Source organism: Stenella coeruleoalba, assembly GCF_951394435.1.
Source record: "Stenella coeruleoalba genome assembly, chromosome: 14".
Classification (NCBI taxonomy): Eukaryota; Metazoa; Chordata; class Mammalia; order Artiodactyla; family Delphinidae; genus Stenella; species Stenella coeruleoalba.
The window spans coordinates 80005336-80022109 of record NC_137160.1 but is presented as its reverse complement, the minus strand read 5'-3'; the positions used below and the strand labels follow the sequence as shown (position 1 = coordinate 80022109).

At 41.5% G+C, this 16774-nt stretch overlaps 1 protein-coding gene across 1 annotated transcript in view; it reads left to right on the top strand.

Moving 5' to 3' along the window:
• The window catches only part of CIT (citron rho-interacting serine/threonine kinase), a 168948-nt gene that overhangs the window by 116035 nt on the left and 36139 nt on the right, over positions 1-16774 (top strand). The window contains 2 exon segments of the mRNA XM_079943395.1: positions 1728-1925; positions 11787-11840. Coding sequence (XP_079799521.1) covers positions 1728-1925; positions 11787-11840 — 252 coding nt within the window.

Genomic DNA, 16774 nt, shown 5'->3' with positions numbered 1-16774 from the left:
AGAGAGATCATAGCCTTGGCTTCGGCTGCCGTGGACTTCTTAAGGGCTCCCAGATCCAGCCGACCCGCCCAGACCTGTCTCTTGAGTTTCTGACCTGTTGTCCCAGTAGACACTGGACACCTCCACTCAGATGTCTCCCTTGCAGCTCACATTCAACGTGTCAAGAGTGAATTTCTTACCCTTATCCTCAGATTGGCCCTTCCTCTCCTGTCCCCTGTCGTGGCCAGTGGTCTGTCTGTGTAATTCAGATGCCCAGCAACGTAGGTGTCACATTTGCCTCCTCTCTGTCCTTTGTTCTCTGTCCCACTCTGAGTTAACCACTACATCCTGTCAGTTCTCTAGGCTGAATCTTTTAAAGTCTTTCTCCTCTTCATGCCTATGGCCTTTGGGACTTGGGTGTCACCTTTTCCAGGGAGCCTTCTCCATCCCCTTGGAGCTGGATGGGATGTCCTTTGGGTCCCCATGGCCTTTCATGTTTAGCTTGTACCCTTTCGCTTTCAGTGGGCTCTCCAAGGGCAGCAAGCATCTCTTATTTGCTTGGCATCCCCATGTCTGACGCAGGGTCTGGTCCCTAGGACAGCTTGTCAGTGTTGGTTACGTCAGCAGATGTGCCGGGGTCTCCCGCATCTCCATGCCTTGGACGTCTTGCTTCCTCTGCTTGGAATTTTCTTTCCCTTCTTAGATGCTTGTTTGGCTCCTGGATTCTTCAACACAGAGATCCCCAGTCACCTCCTCTCCCCCTCTGCTGTGTTCCCATCACATCCCTGCATCTCCTGACCATTGCACTCGACCACAATGTATGGCAATGGTTGGTTTTTATTTTTCTCCCCAACTTGAAGGCAGAGACTATTTTTCATCTCCGTATTTCCTTTTACACAGAATTTGCCAAGTAAATTGTATTTTTCTTTTTTTTATGTTAATAGTGAGTACCTTTAATACTTATTTATTTATTCATTATTTATTTATTTATTTTGGCTGTGCCGGGTCTTAGTTGCAGCATGCGGGATCTTCACTTGCAGCATTCGGACTTCTTAGTTGCGGCATATGGATTCTTAGTTGCGGCGTGCATGTGAGATCTAGTTCCCTGACCAGGGATTCAAACCCGGGCCCCCTGTATTGGGAGCGTGGAGTCTTACCCACTGGACCACCAGGAAAGTCCCAAGTAAATTTTTCTTGAATGGACGAAAGGTTGAGTAGATAGATGGATAGATGGGCAGATGGAGGGAAGAATGATTAGTACACAATATGACCTTCATTTGGGTTACCTAATCAGAACAAATCAGAGCAGAAATATTTAAAATAAGTAGAATTCAGTCTGTTGTTCCACTTGTACTCCCATTCTAAAGGTGTCCTTGTTACTAATACAATGTTATTTATATCTGTTTACTTTTAAACTTTTTTCTAATAAGAACAACCATCATCATTTTCATAGGGGATTCTTGCTGTGTGGTTTTCTTTTTTAGAAGCTTTCCCAAGCATTCGAATATATGAAAGGAAGGGATGGTTTGTATTGATAATATATGTTGTATATACTCTTATGTGTTCTCACTCCTGTTGATTTTTGAGACTTATCAAAGTCAGAGCTGTTTTATTGCATTTTTTTTCCTTCTCAGTTGAGTGCTGAGAATTTGATTCCATGACCAAATTTAAGATGCAGATTGCATGGCAGGTTGCGTCTTGGCTTTCTCTTCAGTTAAGGTCAACGAGCATCTCTCTCTCTGTCTCAGGTCAGTCTAGAGCATGAAGAGCAGAAACTGGAGCTCAAGCGTCAGCTCACGGAGCTGCAGCTCTCTCTGCAGGAGCGCGAGTCTCAGCTGACAGCCCTGCAGGCAGCCCGGGCAGCTCTGGAGAGCCAGCTCCGCCAGGCAAAGACAGAGCTGGAAGAGACAACAGCGGAAGCAGAAGAAGAGATCCAGGCGCTCACGGTAGGATGAGTGTAGAGCTGAGAATATTTGCTTACCCTCAGAAATGCCAAGAGAGAAAAAATAAACCAGAGGGATGCTTAATGGGAAGAAAATTGGCTTATGTAGGCTGCTTCCTCTTTGGAATTAGTAAACTAGATCAACTGGGCAATATCTGAGCTTTCCTAAGGATCTTGAAAAGTCCCTCCTTTATTTATGCATTTCCCTCTTTTTAAAATAATCATCACTATATTTTAAACTTTAGCTTAACCAAAGTCTGTTTACTTGGGTCTTCTACTTTAGTTTTCAATAAACATTAAAAAAATAATAATCTTATATCTTACAGTAGTCTTTCTACCATATTTTTGTTTTTGTTTTGGTTAACCTCATTTGTGTTCCTTTTTTTTTTCAAGCTGTAGATTCTGTTTCGAGTCTTTATAGTATGCATTTGGTAGGTTCTGGATGGAAATGATTCTAATGAATGAGAGATTGTTTCTCTAAAAGGGACCTGGCTTCCCTGCTCTTTCTGAGAGACTGGTTTGCTCACATGAAGAGTGTTCTCAGGAGGTATATTGTTGGTGGGCGGCCCCTGGATTTAGACCTTAGTTCTTTCTGCAAGTCTCAAAATGTGACTTCGTTGGCCAATCTCCCACAGTTGATCCTTCTCACACGGACTGACCCAGGCTAACAAAACTGACAGAATTTTACATGTAAAAATGCCAATTTACCAGCTTTACAGAGGGAAATACAACCGCCAAGTTGACCAGGATAAGCTTCACATTCTTCCCCTTCAGAGAAATCTACTTATAAATCCCATTTCTCTTGGAAGGCTGCTTGGTGGACCTGGACTCTGGGCACAGAGAGCTGAATGAGTTTAATGGCTGGTATCAACCAAGTGCATACATTTCTAATGGTAACATACTGTACTTGCCAAGTGGACGGGCACACTCATGCCTGCTGGTCAGGGTACCCCCTTCTGTGGGCAGGGCACAATGCAGCTGATGTTCAGAGTCTTTTTCAATAAGGTACCAAATGGGTATCTTATTCATTCTGACTCATTTTGGATCCTGTCCCCATCTCCATCAGCAAACACCTCTAAACATCTCTTAGAGTGGGGTTACTTCTGCAGATGATCATGCACTTTTGTTGCTTATGATTTACCCTGTTTAAAACTAATACGTGTGTGTATGTATATATACATATATATATAAAAATATATATTTTTTTAACTAATTTCCTTCTTAGAAGTTATCTACCACTGTTGGGTGTTTGGGGACCAAATTGGGAACATGATCTGAGAGTGCCAGGGTCTTTATGGACCAGTCCAGGATACAGGGCCTTCCAGGATTCTGGGGATACAAAGTAACTCCTTTATAGAAGATGCTTGTGCATCCTGGATTATCCAGGACTTACGCCAAGTTCAGATATTGGTTGCAACCTTAGTTTCCAATGTTTTCTCTATGAAAACGCTCATTAAATGATGCCATGTGCCCCCAGTATTTGGTTTGGAGAAAATAGTTAGTGTCTCTTTGTTTATATTCTGCCCTGTTTCAAAAATGGATTGGAAACAGTTTGGAAAGATACGAAACAGTATAACAGGATCGAATAAGAAAGAAAAGTCTAAGAGAAAAGAAGTCATAGAAGAAAAAAATGGAGGTAAGAATGAAATGAATATATACGCCAAGAAGGCGTATACACTTTCTGGAGTGGGGTGGATGTGGAGAGAGACAGCCAGATGGCATTTCTTAGCTGCTAAAAGAGACACCTAAAATCCAACCACTATTATATTTAATGCCTTGTATATTAATATTTCCCCCCACATGAACCACCCCAGCTCTGAAAGAAGGAGACGTCAGTCATTTAATCTGTACTTAATGAGTCCTCACTGTGCGCCTAGTGCTGTGTCTTTAGCTTTTTCTTCCCAGGGGACTGGCCTGTAATCCCTCAAATCCTTTTACCATGGAGTGGAGGAGAAGGAAACATTTACCTCTCTACTCTGTTGGAATTGGGAGGGAGGCGGTGGTCATGCGTCTTACCCTGCCCGTTTGGAAGGAGGAGGGTATACAGTAGAGCTTGTGTCGCTGCTGTTTATCTGTGGGGAAATTAGTTTTTCAGTCCTGTCTTGCTGCTGGTTGGAATGTGCTGTGTCTAATGGCTGCTGGACGCCTGCACAGCAGCAAGTCACGACTTAATTTAGTCAGATGAGATCACTGCCTCAGAGCATCTTAAAAAAAAAAAAGAAAGAAAGAAACAAACCTCCCTAGGTCTGGAAACTAGGGCTCTACGACTCTCACAGATGAGGATCCCTTGGAAAATAGGGCTTGTTCACAATGATGACAGGAAAGTGCCTTTGGTCAAACAGCTGTTCGTAAGCCCATCATGCAGGAATCCAAACCTCACATCAATTTGCCTCAGTTCAGTTTGAAGGCTGTGGGTTTTTCCTCTCCCCTCCTCTTGATTATGTCCCATAAATCTGGTCATGGACCACAGGTGGATGTTGCCTGAATGGCTTTGTTGAATTTGTTCTGAAGAATGTATTTTCTGAGAGAGAGAGAGAGAAAATGGTCACAGATGCAGTACCCTGACTCTCCCTCTCTCATTGTTCTGGCCCAAGTTCAGAGCCAACGTAAGCATCAATCAAATTCAACCAGCTGGATCTAAAATGATCTCCTAGGAGGCTTGTTTGCTTCATAGTAGGCTGTTTTATCAAGAAAAGGAAATAGTCAAATGGGCTATTATTGCTTTAATTCTAAGAGGTGGCCACCTCCTCACCTGGGAGGGGAGCAGTTACCCTGTTTGGCTTCTGCCCCTGGGCCAAAAATTGATGGAGCACAGTTAATGGAAGCTCTCCATTGAAGAAGTGTGGTAGAGGCCACCAGTTGCCATTGTTGGTCTTCCTCAGGCTTTCTTTTTTCCCATTCTCCCTTTACCCACCCTGTCAATTGCATTTGCATTGAAATTCACTGGCCATTAAAAGCTGAGATTGAGTCAAGGTGGACAGCAGCAAGAGAGTCAGATTTAAACAAAAAGTCATGCTTTTAAGATGCTTCAGTGCTTATTGGTGGAAGAGAGAATTTTCCACCTGGAATTGAAATTTATAACTCCATGTAGAGACTTCCCTGGCGGTCCAGTGGTTAAGACTTCGCCTTCCAGCGCAGGGGGTGTGGGTTCAGTCTCTGGTTGGGGAGCTAAGATCCTGCATGCCTTGGGGCCAAAAAACCAAAACATAAAACAGAAGCAATATTGTAACAAATTCAATAAAGACTTTAAAAATGGTCCACATCAAAAAATCTTTAAAAAAAAAAAAAAAAGACTCCGTGTAGTGCCTTCTTCTGTGGAAGAGAATTTGAGCTTGCACACTTCATTGCATGCAGACGTGCGACGTGATGGGAGCGTTGCTCTGAATGGGGCCGCGGGGTAGAGGAACGTGTGGGCTTCGTGCCCACCAGCATGGCCCCACAAACACGTTTCATGTCCCTGTCCTCACGTTCTTTTACTGATTTTGTTAAATGACTAATGCTGAATAATCAAGTCAAAAGCTAGAGACACTCCAGAAAGGGATTCTCCCAGCAGAGCGTGATGGTGGGATCCCAGAGTCATCCTCTTTGATTTGTTAAAATCATTAGTCAGTGCACCTCTCTTTTTCTCTTTTACATAACTATCAATTGTTGTATTGAATTAGTAACCCATCGGCACGATAGGCGAGATGTGAAATTGGGTCACTTAAGGTGACAGTGTTGCTTGGTGCCTGCCTTCCCAGGGAAAGGGGTGGATGTGTGGAAGCCTGTGTTCTAGGATCCTGACGGTGGATCCCAGAAGGCGGTCAGACACCTAAACACATGTTTCCTTTGCACAGTTCTACAGGTATTTTCTCTCATCAAGGTTGCATAATAGTTCTCTTTTCTTCATTCCTCTTGTAACTTTCCTTAAAATTAAAGAAGACATAAATACTCCCCAAAGTGAGTGCCTCTCTGATTTCCAGGATGCAGCCTGTCCCTTCTGCCTCTTGCCACCCAACCCCTAGGTCAGTGGTTCTCAAGTTGTGGGGGGTGTCTGTGGCTCCGTGGGGGGTCCCCAAGTTCAGGTTATTTTCATAATAATACTAAGCTGTCATGTGGTGTTTTTCATTGTGTTAACATTTGCACCGATGGTGCAAAAGCAATACTTTTATTTAAAAAAATAATAAATGTTTGAAAAAATCTGCTTTAACTTCTAATGTGGTTAATAGAGATAGACATAACTCACATAAACAAAAGCCCTTTGGGGTCCTCAGTAATTTTTAAGCGGGTAAATATTTATTCCCTGTAGCTTCTAACACCTAATTAACACTCAGATATTTCATTGAGAGAATCCAAAGCTTGTGTTACATATTTTATTACCTTTATATATAATGTGACTTTTTGTGCATTTGTTTTACAACTTATTTCAAAGGAACATAAAACATGTTTCTTGCCATTTTAAAGCTCAGATCAGTTCAGTGATTGTTACAGTACTTCCAGCAGTCACAACAGTCACAACTACATTTTGTGTTTATATTTCAGTCAATAATAAATCAAAAGCCATAGTAGTTCCTTACATTATACCCTCAAAGAGGAGTGTCATTTGATGTGTCAGAGTGATCCAAAGGCCTCATGATGGTAAATTATAATAGAAATATTAGTGACTGAAATTTCAGGCTACTGTGGGGCAGTTAGGCAAGTTTCTACTGGTGTGGTGTTATTTGGAAACTTTGCTATTAGTCAAAGTGGAACAGGTCTTCTATCCCTCAGTCTAGGCCAGAAAGCTTTTTTATAATCATTGCTTAGGCTTTGAAGAAGTTAACTCCACCTTCAGCTTCCTGTTTCTGTCTGAGTAATTTCACACCAAATAGTCATTTAGAGTAGAGGTTGGCAAGCTATAGCCAGTGGGCCAAATTTAGTCTGCTTCCTGTAAATAAAATTTTATTCACACACAATCACACCCATTTGTGTACATATTGTCTGTGGGTGGTTTTGTGCTGTGAGGGCAGAGTTGAGTAGTTGTGACAGAGACTGAGTGGCCTTCAAAGCCAAAAATATTTACTATCTGATCCTTACAAGAAAAAAGGTGTTCATTCCTGCTCTAGAGTTTACTAACCTAAGGATTCTTCCTTTAGGATACTCACAAATGAGATTCATCAGTGATACAAATAGCCACGTTCCTAATTTGGATAAATTGTATTCTTGCCCCATTAAATTAATAAATCTCTCATATCATTATTAGGCAAAACACAGTTTTGGGGAAAAAATCATAATCTATTAAATTAGTTCATGAAAATAGGGGCTAATTATTTGAGTTGATTCTAAGTGATAACTCTTAATTTATGAATCTGTAAGTCCGTCTGTGCAATTACTGATTTTTGTTTTGTTTTACATTTTTCCAGTCCTCTTCATTCTTTTGTGTAGATTTAAGTCTCTGGTTGTCATCTTCTGCCTGAAAGACTTCCTTTAACATTTCTTATAGTACAGGTGTGTGGGTGGCAAATTCTTTCAGCTTTTGTGTGTCTGGAAAGGTCTTTATTTCGCCTTCATTTTTGAAAGACATTTTTGCTGGGTATAGAATTCTAGGTTGACAGATTTTTGTTTTTGTTTTCCTTTCAGTACTTTAAAGATGTTGTTCCACTGTCTTCTAGCTTACTCCCCTCCAAAACCCCTCCAACCTCACTGGGAGAAATCTTTCTTCTCTTTGTTTCTCTATAAGTAACTTGTCTTTTTTCTCTAGCTGGTTTTAAGCTTTTTCTTTTTTCTTTTTTTTTTTTTCTGGTATGCGGGCCTCTCACTGTTGTGGCCTCTCCCGTTGCGGAGCACAGGCTCCGGACGCGCAGGCCCAGCAGCCATGGCTCACGGGCCCAGCCGCTCCGCGGCATGTGGGATCTTCCCGGACCAGGGCATGAACCCATATCCTCTGCATCTGCAGGTGGACTCTCAACCACTGCGCCACCAGGGAAGCCCAAGCTTTTTCTCTCTGTGTTACTGGTTTTAAGCAGTTTGATTATGATGTGATTTAGCTTAATTTCCTTCATGTTTCCTGTGCTTAGGGCTCATTTAACTTTTTGCATCTATGGATTTATTTTTTCATTGACTTTGGAAAATTTGTGGCCATTATTTCTTCAAATTTTTTTTCTGTCTCACCCCTACACTCCTTCAGGGACTTTGATTACATGTATATCAGGCTCCTTGGAGTTGTCTCACAGCTCATTGATGCTCTGTTCATTTTTTACATCTTTTTTTTTTTCTTTGTGTATTTCATCTTGGATAGTTTCTGTTGCTATGTCTTCAAGTTCACTAATCTTTTTTTCTGCGGTGGCTAATCTGCTGTTATAAACTTAAAATATAAATCTATGGCAAAATAGACATATTTAGAGAATACATCACAGCTAAATTAGGTGCTGAATTTTTCTTTTAAATTTATTTATTTATGTATGTATGTATTTATTTTTGGCAGCGTTGGGTCTTCATTGCTGCACATGGACTTTCTCTAGTTGTGGCGAGTGGGGGCTACTCCTCGTTGCGGTGCATGGGCTTCTCACTGCATGACTTCTTGTTGCAGAGCATGAGCTCTAGGCACGCAGCTTCAGCAGTTGTGGCACTCGGGCTCAGTAGTTGTGGCCGTGGGCTCTAGAGCGCAGTCTCAGTAGTTGTGGCACACAGGCTTAGCTGCTCTGCGGCATGTGGGATCTTCCCGGACCAGGGCTTAAACCCGTGTCCCCTGCATTGACAGGCTAGGTGCTGAATTTTTTGACTTACTTCTCTTGTAGACCTTTTTCTTTTTTTAAAAAAATTGAAGTATAGTTGATTTACAGTATTGTGTTTCTGGTGTACAGCAAATTGATTCAGCTACATTTTTTTAAATATTCTTTTCCATTTTGATTTATTAGAAGATATTGAATATAGTCCCCTGTGCTATACAGTAGGACCTTGTTGTTTATCTATTTTGTATGTAGTAGTTTATATCTGCTAATCCCAAACTCCTAATTTATCCCTGCCCTTTCCCCTTTGGTAACCATAAGTTTGTTTTCTATGTCTGTGAGTCTGTTTCTGTTTTCTAAATAAGTTCATTTGTATCATACTTTAGATTCCACATATAAGTGATATCATATGATATTTGTCTTTCCCTGTCTGACTTACTTCACTTAGTATGATAATCTCTAGGTCCATCCAATGTGGCTGCAAAAGGCATTATTTCATTCTTCTTTTATGCCTGAGTAGTATTCATTGTGTATATACCACATCTTCTTTATCCATTCATCTGCTGATGGACATTTAGGCTGTTTCCATGTCTTGGCTATTGTACATAGTGCTGCTATGAACACTGGGGTGCATATATCTTTTTGAATTAAGAGTTTTCTCTGGATATATGCCCAGGAGTGGGATTGCTAGATCATATGGTAGCTCTATTTTTATTTTTTTAAGGAACCTCCATACTGTTCTCCATAGTGGCTGCATCAATTTACATTCCCACCAACAGTGTAGGAGGGTTCCCTTTTTTCCACACCCTCTCCAGCATTTATTACTTATTAATCTCCGATAGAGATGATTTTTTTTTTTTTTTTTAAAGCGAAGGACCACATTTTCCTTGGCCTCAAACTGGATTCTTCTTTGGGCTTTCATAGCTAAGCAAATGGTGCCGTAATCTACCTTGTCTTCCAAATCAAAAGTCCGTTAAGGAACCCTTGGCCCCCATGTCCATCAACAAGTCTTATTACCTGTGCTTCCAAAAGAGATCTCACCTCCATCCACTTCTCTGCATCTTCTGTCACGTCCAGCTCCAAGCCACCATCCTCTCTTCCTTTAATGACAGCAGCGACCTCCTCAGTAGTTTTTGAACTTCCTTCTACATTTGTCCTGTTTTGCTCTGTTCTTCCTGCAGCATCCACAAAACGACAGCCAGGCCATGTCACTCTGCATTTTAAAACCTCTGTTGGCCTCCAATTAATTGCATTTTGAATGAAATCCAAACTCTTTTCTTGGCCTTCAAGATCCTTGGTCTGGGCTTCCCTGGTGGCGCAGTGGTTGAGAGTCCACCTGCCGATGCAGGGGACACGGGTTAGTGCACCGGTCCGGGAAGATCCCACATGCCGCAGAGTGTCTGGGCCCATGAGCCATGGCTGCTGAGCCTGAGTGTCCAGAGCCTGTGCTCCGCAACGGGAGAGGCCACAACAGTGAGAGGCCCGCGTACCACAAAAAAAAAAAAAAAAAAAGATTCTTGGTCTGGGCCTGCCTCTCTACCATCAGCTTGGGCCACATTTTCCCTCTTTTGTTCTTTGGCCACAGTCCACAGAAGAATACATCTTACCTTGCAGTCTCATACAAGGGATCCTATATACTGAGTTTCAATGAGTTTTAAGGTGGATAATCAGGATGCATCTTATAGCCTGTATATGATTCTGTAGTCATAAGGACATAAACATGTCATAGTTTCATTGGCAGTACTTCTTTTTCTTAATGTTACATAAAATTGTGGTAAATCTTACAATTGATAGCAACTTAAACTTGATGACTTATGGTATCTGAAACAAGTTTCCAACAATGGTGCTTACCTTTACTCTCCAAGGTACATTCTGATGTTTTCTAATGTATCCTGTTTATTCCATTTCATTGGATAAAACAAACCAAAAAAATTTGACTTGACATCTTCACTCTTGAGTCACAGCTTGAAGTGTAAAAAACTGCTCTAGCCACTCAGGTCCTTTTTTGTTCCCCAAATGCACCAAACCCTTTCTTGCCTCAGGGTTTTTGCAGATGCTGTTCCCTCTGCTCTTTTCTGTTCTTTGCATGGCTGGCTCCTCATCACCCTGCAGGTTTCAGTTTAAATGTCAGCTCTTCAGAGAAGCCCTCCTTGACTGCCCCATCTAAGTGAGTTCTTTTTCTCCCCCCTTATTCTTTTTCCCTAGGCCCTTCATAACACTTGTCACTGTTCCTTCATAACACTTGTCACTGTTTGTAATCCTGCCCTTGTTTATTTTCTACCTGTCCGCACCAGAATGAAGGTGAGGCCAGATATGCTGTATCTTGCCATAGTGTCTGCCATGTAGTATGTACTCAAAATATTCTTGTCAGCTGAATGAATGCTACTGGTTTAGAGCGCCTCTGCCTTGGTGAAAATCTTTATATTTACTTCAGGGTCTACGTAGGGTTTCTGAATCTCAGCAGCTTTGGATTTAATTTTTCAAAAGTCCCTACTTTGTCCTGGCTATTGTCCTGTATATGTGTGTTTGTGTCTTTCTTGGGAGAAGCCTTGGGGGCGGGGGTGGGGCAGTGGTGGGCAGCCAATTGGAGGGAAGAGGAAAAGATTAAGAATGGGGAGGAAGGGCTTCCCTGGTGGCGCAGTGGTTGAGAGTCCGCCTGCCGATGCAGGGGACATGGGTTTGTGCCCCGGTCCGGGAAGATCCCACATGCCATGGAGCGGCTGGGCCTGTGAGCCATGGCCACTGAGCCTGCGCGTCCGGAGCCTGTGCTCCGCAACGGGAGAGGCCACAACAGTGAGAGGCCCGCGTACCGCAAAAAAAAAAAAAAAAAAAAAAAGAATGGGGAGGAAGACAAATAAAAGAGAGTAAAACTTCATCCTATGTTTTTTTCCTTTCTTCCACTAGTGCCTAGTTTTAATCTGAATGTTAAATATATATTTGTACAGGGTGTGATGTGTGGTCTAAATAGTTAATGTTATTAATAGGCATTGTGTATTCCTGTAACTTTGCTTCTCCTGTTGGGTATGACTTGATTAATTCTTTGAAAAAAAGGTGCTGGGGCAGCTGCAACAGCGTTCTTGGCTTTTTTAGACAAATTGTGATTTTCTTTATTTGACCCATAGCATGTAGAATTGTATTCCACCCTATGAAAAATTTATAATCAACTTCTTACCTTTTAGGCACATAGAGATGAAATCCAGCGCAAATTTGATGCCCTTCGTAACAGCTGTACTGTGAGTATTAACCAAAGATGATGAAAATAACATGAAACTAAAACTGAGAAGGAAAGGGGGACATCTCATTCTAATATCAGTGACTGATTTTTGATATAAACTTTCAAATTGAAGCAGTTAATGCGGTCAAACTGATTTGGAAGTTTCTGAGCCTCAGATAACTTCAGTGTCTTGTGTTCCTGCCAGTTTAAAAAAAATTAAACCATTCTTCGTGTTTGGGGAAGGCTTGTTGGAATGGTCAAAATAATTCTCACTGCAGAACCACTAATAGATCTCAGTAGCTGCAACAAAAGTCCCATTGGAGCTCCCCTTCCTTCTCCAATCTAGAAGGTTCTGTCTGAGACTGGCCCCAGATGGTAAGGGGCAGTTAGACGTGTCAGGCTTCTCCACCCTACTGCCTCTACAGAGAGGGAAGACCAACAAGTTCTTCTACTGGGGAATCTACAAGTGTTAACTTCCTAACAGGCAAAATCTGGCTTCCTAACATGCAAATTCAGAATCTAGGACTCGGGAGTCGTTATTTCTATTGAGAGAAGTCAGTTCCAGGAGCAGATAAGCATCATTCATAGGTTATGTAATAGGGTAGGATCAGTGGAAACTCAGAGTCTATTTTTGATCAGAGAGAGGGATTAAAATAGGCCTCTTTCAGAAGGGAGGGATGTTGTCCTTATTCATGGTTCTACCTCCTTTCTTTGGTCCTTTCATTGCTCTGTTACCTCCTTAGGCAGTTCTCAGTCAGCTTGTCTCCATTTGTATTGTTTGCATCTGTAAATTTCCAGAAACACCCCTCCACCTCCTATAGGCATATTTTCTTTTCTTTGTAATGAACTCCTTCTTTCCTCCTTACCTACTATAAATGGGGCATTAAGTCCTGGTATATGCTCCCCCCCTCTTCCCCCCCCCCCGCTTCATTTAGATATAAAATGCACACAACAAAGTACATGAAGTGCAACTAATATTAAGCATATAGCTGGATAGATTTGTATGTGTATAGACAACTTGTGTAACCACAACAAAGATCAAGATACATAACTTTTCAGCTCCCAGAAGGTTCCCTCCTCTCCTCTTCCCATCAGCGTCCTTTGCCCTAAGGGTAACCAGTATTCTGACCTCTGATACCACACCTTAGTTTTTCCTGTTCTTGAACTTCATATAAATGGAATCATAGAAGATGTGGTCTTTTGGGTTTAGCTTTTTTTGTTCCTTAAATTGTCTCTGAGGTTCATCCATGTTGTTGCATCCATCGAGATTTTGTTATATTTTAATTACGGTGTCGTGTTTCCAGTGTGCGTATAGAACTGAAGTTCGTTTATCCATTCGCCTGTTGATGGATGTTTGGGTTGTTTCTGGTAGGAATAAAGCTATTAGGAACATTCTTGTACAGGTCCTTTGACGGCTATAAGGCCTTGTTTCTGATGAGCATATACCCAAGAGTGGAATAGCTAGGTCATGGGACGTGCCTCTGTTTCACTCTAGTAGGTACCTGGCAGATGGAGTTTAGGTCTATTTCCTGTTGCCAGTGGCTGGATCTAGGGTGAGCTTGCCTTAACATTATCTGTTGATTTCTTCCCTTCCTTGAGGAATTGATGCATTCTGTTCCTCTACTCTTTTGCCTTACTTTTTTAGTTTCTTATTATCTTGGTTTCTTATTTTACACAAGAGTTATGTGCTTATAGTACATACATGCTCATAAATGATCACTGAATAAAATATAGATCATTTGAGGACTGTGACTTTTTTTTTAACATTACTATTTTTTCCTAAAATAAACTTGGATGCATTTTAAATGTGTACGTCAGTAATCCTGTTCCATTCATCTGGAGTTTTCTTTTCTCCTTTTTTCATCTTTTTTTTTTTAAACATCTTTTTTTTTTTTTTTTTTTTACAGCTTAAGGAATAATCAGAGTACAATAACCTGATGAGTTTTGAAATGTGTGTATATTTGTGAAACCAGCAAAACAATCAAAATAACAAACATAGTCATCACCCTCAAGAGTTTCCTTGTGTGCCTTTGTAATCCTCCCTCCCCCCCCATTTTTAAAATTGCAAGTGTAGTTTTAATGGAATATACCAATATGTAGAACAAATTTGGTTACTTTCTTATGTAACTTTTGTACTCTCTTTATCCCTCCAATTTGCTTTTTCTGGCACAGTGACTTCTAATCCTTCCTTTACTTACCCCTGGCATTCTGTGAAGAAGCCTTTGGGGGCCTCTCCCAGTGGGAGGGGGATCCCAAGAAAGTGATCCCCACCCACATTTCAGCTACGGCAGCTGGGTAGCTTGGGGGTCCAAAACACACGCTCTGGAGTCAGGTAGACTGGTTCAGATTCTAAATTGGTCTCTTGGTAACCTATGTGATGTTACACTCCTGAGGCTCCATTTCTTTGTCCATGAAATGAGATGACATTGTATGTCCTCAATTCCAATACACCATTGATTGTAAGATGCATAATTCATTTAATTACTGCTCTTTGCGGGGCTGGGTGAGGGAAGAGAGACAGCTGCTTAGCTGCAATATACATTCAGATTTCGGAAACAGTAAAACCTAGGAAACACTGAGTCATAGAATCCGAAACTTGGTAATAATACCTGGGGTTCCTGTAAGAATTAGATGGTGCATTGGTGTTTGTACAGGGCCTGGCCCACAGAATGCACTAATCAGTGTTGGTTGCTATTATCATTTTGTTATATTGGATTTACCACAGAATCTTGTGTAGAAAACGGTCCTGCTCCTTAAAAAAGTTTGAAAACCACCACTTTAGAACAACACTTGGCAGCAATGGTAGATCTCAGTTATACTCTCGCAAGTTCAAAGGCTGCTTTATAGACACTTTAGGAGAGCGCGATAGATGTTCCTTTCTCGTTGGTGCTGTCCAGGATTGTCGCCGCTGGCAAATGTCATCTTTGTTACCGGTGGGAACTCCTATAATAGCTCAATCAATTGGAGCTCCCAGTTAGCAGCTTTTTTTAATAAGCTCATGAGCAGTAAGATTTTCGAGCTCAGGCCATTTCTATATTTTGAAGAGATTTAAAAAAAGGACTTGATTCAATCTGGCACCTAAAACCCTACCTAAGTCTGTTTTGGAGAGGAGTTGGTGGGCCAGCATATGACACGGTTTTAATTATGAATCAATCTGTCAGCTATAAGATTAAAAATAAATAATATGCAAATAGCTGCCTTCAAGAAGGAATGAGGCATTAAAATAGGATGTCAGCCCTGTGTCTTTTCAGCCCGATACTCATTGTCTGGCTGGTGTCTTCACCCCCGACATTTACCTGGACATTTACCAGGTAACGTTCCCTCTGCTGGTTGCCCAGTCAGGTGTGAGAGGTAACACATGTATCTCAGAACCACGAGGTGTGCTTAAAAAGCAACTGATAGAGATCTTTAAAAAAAGTTTTTTTTGGATACTGAGAGTAGATAATTTTTTTATATCCCTGTTTTCTGTTAGAATTGTACCAAGATCTCTTATCTGTAAAAACAGCATAGAAGAAAGCTCTGCTGGCCCTAGCATTATGAAGCTATCTCCCTCATCTTTTTTTTACCACTAAGATGGAATCAGCCTTGCAGTTTATCTTTCCTGCCTTCTATCCTTGGGGTTGAAAGCTTAAGAGACTCATAATACAGGAAACAGATCATTTGCCCTCGGTGTGGAGGGAATATACCCACAAAGTAGACCTAAGAATTCTCTTTGCTTATAACCTGGTTCAAAATCACAGATAGCCCATTATTCTTTTTTTTTTTTTAAACCATGGAGATCATTAATTTACTCAGGTCCGCCCAATATCTGTGTGTGTCTAACACTCTGGCAACTCCCACAGAGCCACAAGCTCAACGTGTTACGGCTTTTGGGCAGGAAGGACATACGAAACGTCCGAATGCGCTAACATGCTTTCACGAGGCCTCGACTGCTTTCGTGCAAGCACCTCATCCTCCTCTTGTCAAACAGGCAACATAGAGATGATGACAGAATACAGAGCCAGTCACCAAAAAGTGTGGACAGAAGTCAGAGACTCCTTGAAAACAGGGTGACGACAGGAAATAGGACTCTTCCTACTCCAGTGGCCAGTCGAAATGAGAGTAGTAATCTTGGCACCTCCCTGACTTTTTTCGAGTGCTTCTTCTTTAGCACTTTATAATCTAATTTGGGGAGGAGGAGAAGAAGTGACAGAAATGGGCTTATTATAAATTGCATTTTTTTTTCATGAGTCAAAGAAAGGGAGTAGGTACCCAAAGGCTTAAATATGTCTTTGAATGACAAGTAAATTATTTTGGCAGCATATATATTCTTATGTGGGTAGATTTTCTGTAGTCTGTTTGCTCCCCATGGGGCACCACTGGTGCCTCAACATCTTGGTCACTAATTTTTATCCCATGTATTTCACATGATGCGTTAAAGTAGAATAGCACGCAAGAAAAAGCCAAAACATTAAAACCAGAGCAACAGAGGAGGTAGTCAATATAGTATTTACCTCCGTGTCAGGTGGAGAAACCAACCCAGCCAAGTTCCAGGTGGCTTATTTGGGGCTTCCAGAATCCATTTTATAGCGCAGCTTCCAGGCCAGTTTGCCGCATCAGTCTTGTTGTTTTCCTTTGGGGGCAGAGGTAGAAGGAAGCACAGTGGAGACATTTGCAGTCTAGGAGGAAAACCATCTTAAGGAATGGGTTTACTGCATTGTTTACTCATTGTTTCTGCTTTCGGGAGATTTAACCACGTCACACAAAGGGTGATACAGGGTTCCCTGTGAGGCAGAAGTGCCTGCTAGGAGTGACAGAGTTGCAGTTTTTTTCCTTTTTTTTTTTTTTTTTTTTTTTAACCCTGATGAAGGAGGTTTAGCCAAGAACCTGACCAGATAACCTTTATTCCCCCTCTTGTAGCTGATAGCGTTACACAAACCGTAGGAATTAACATGGCTTTTGATATTAAAATAC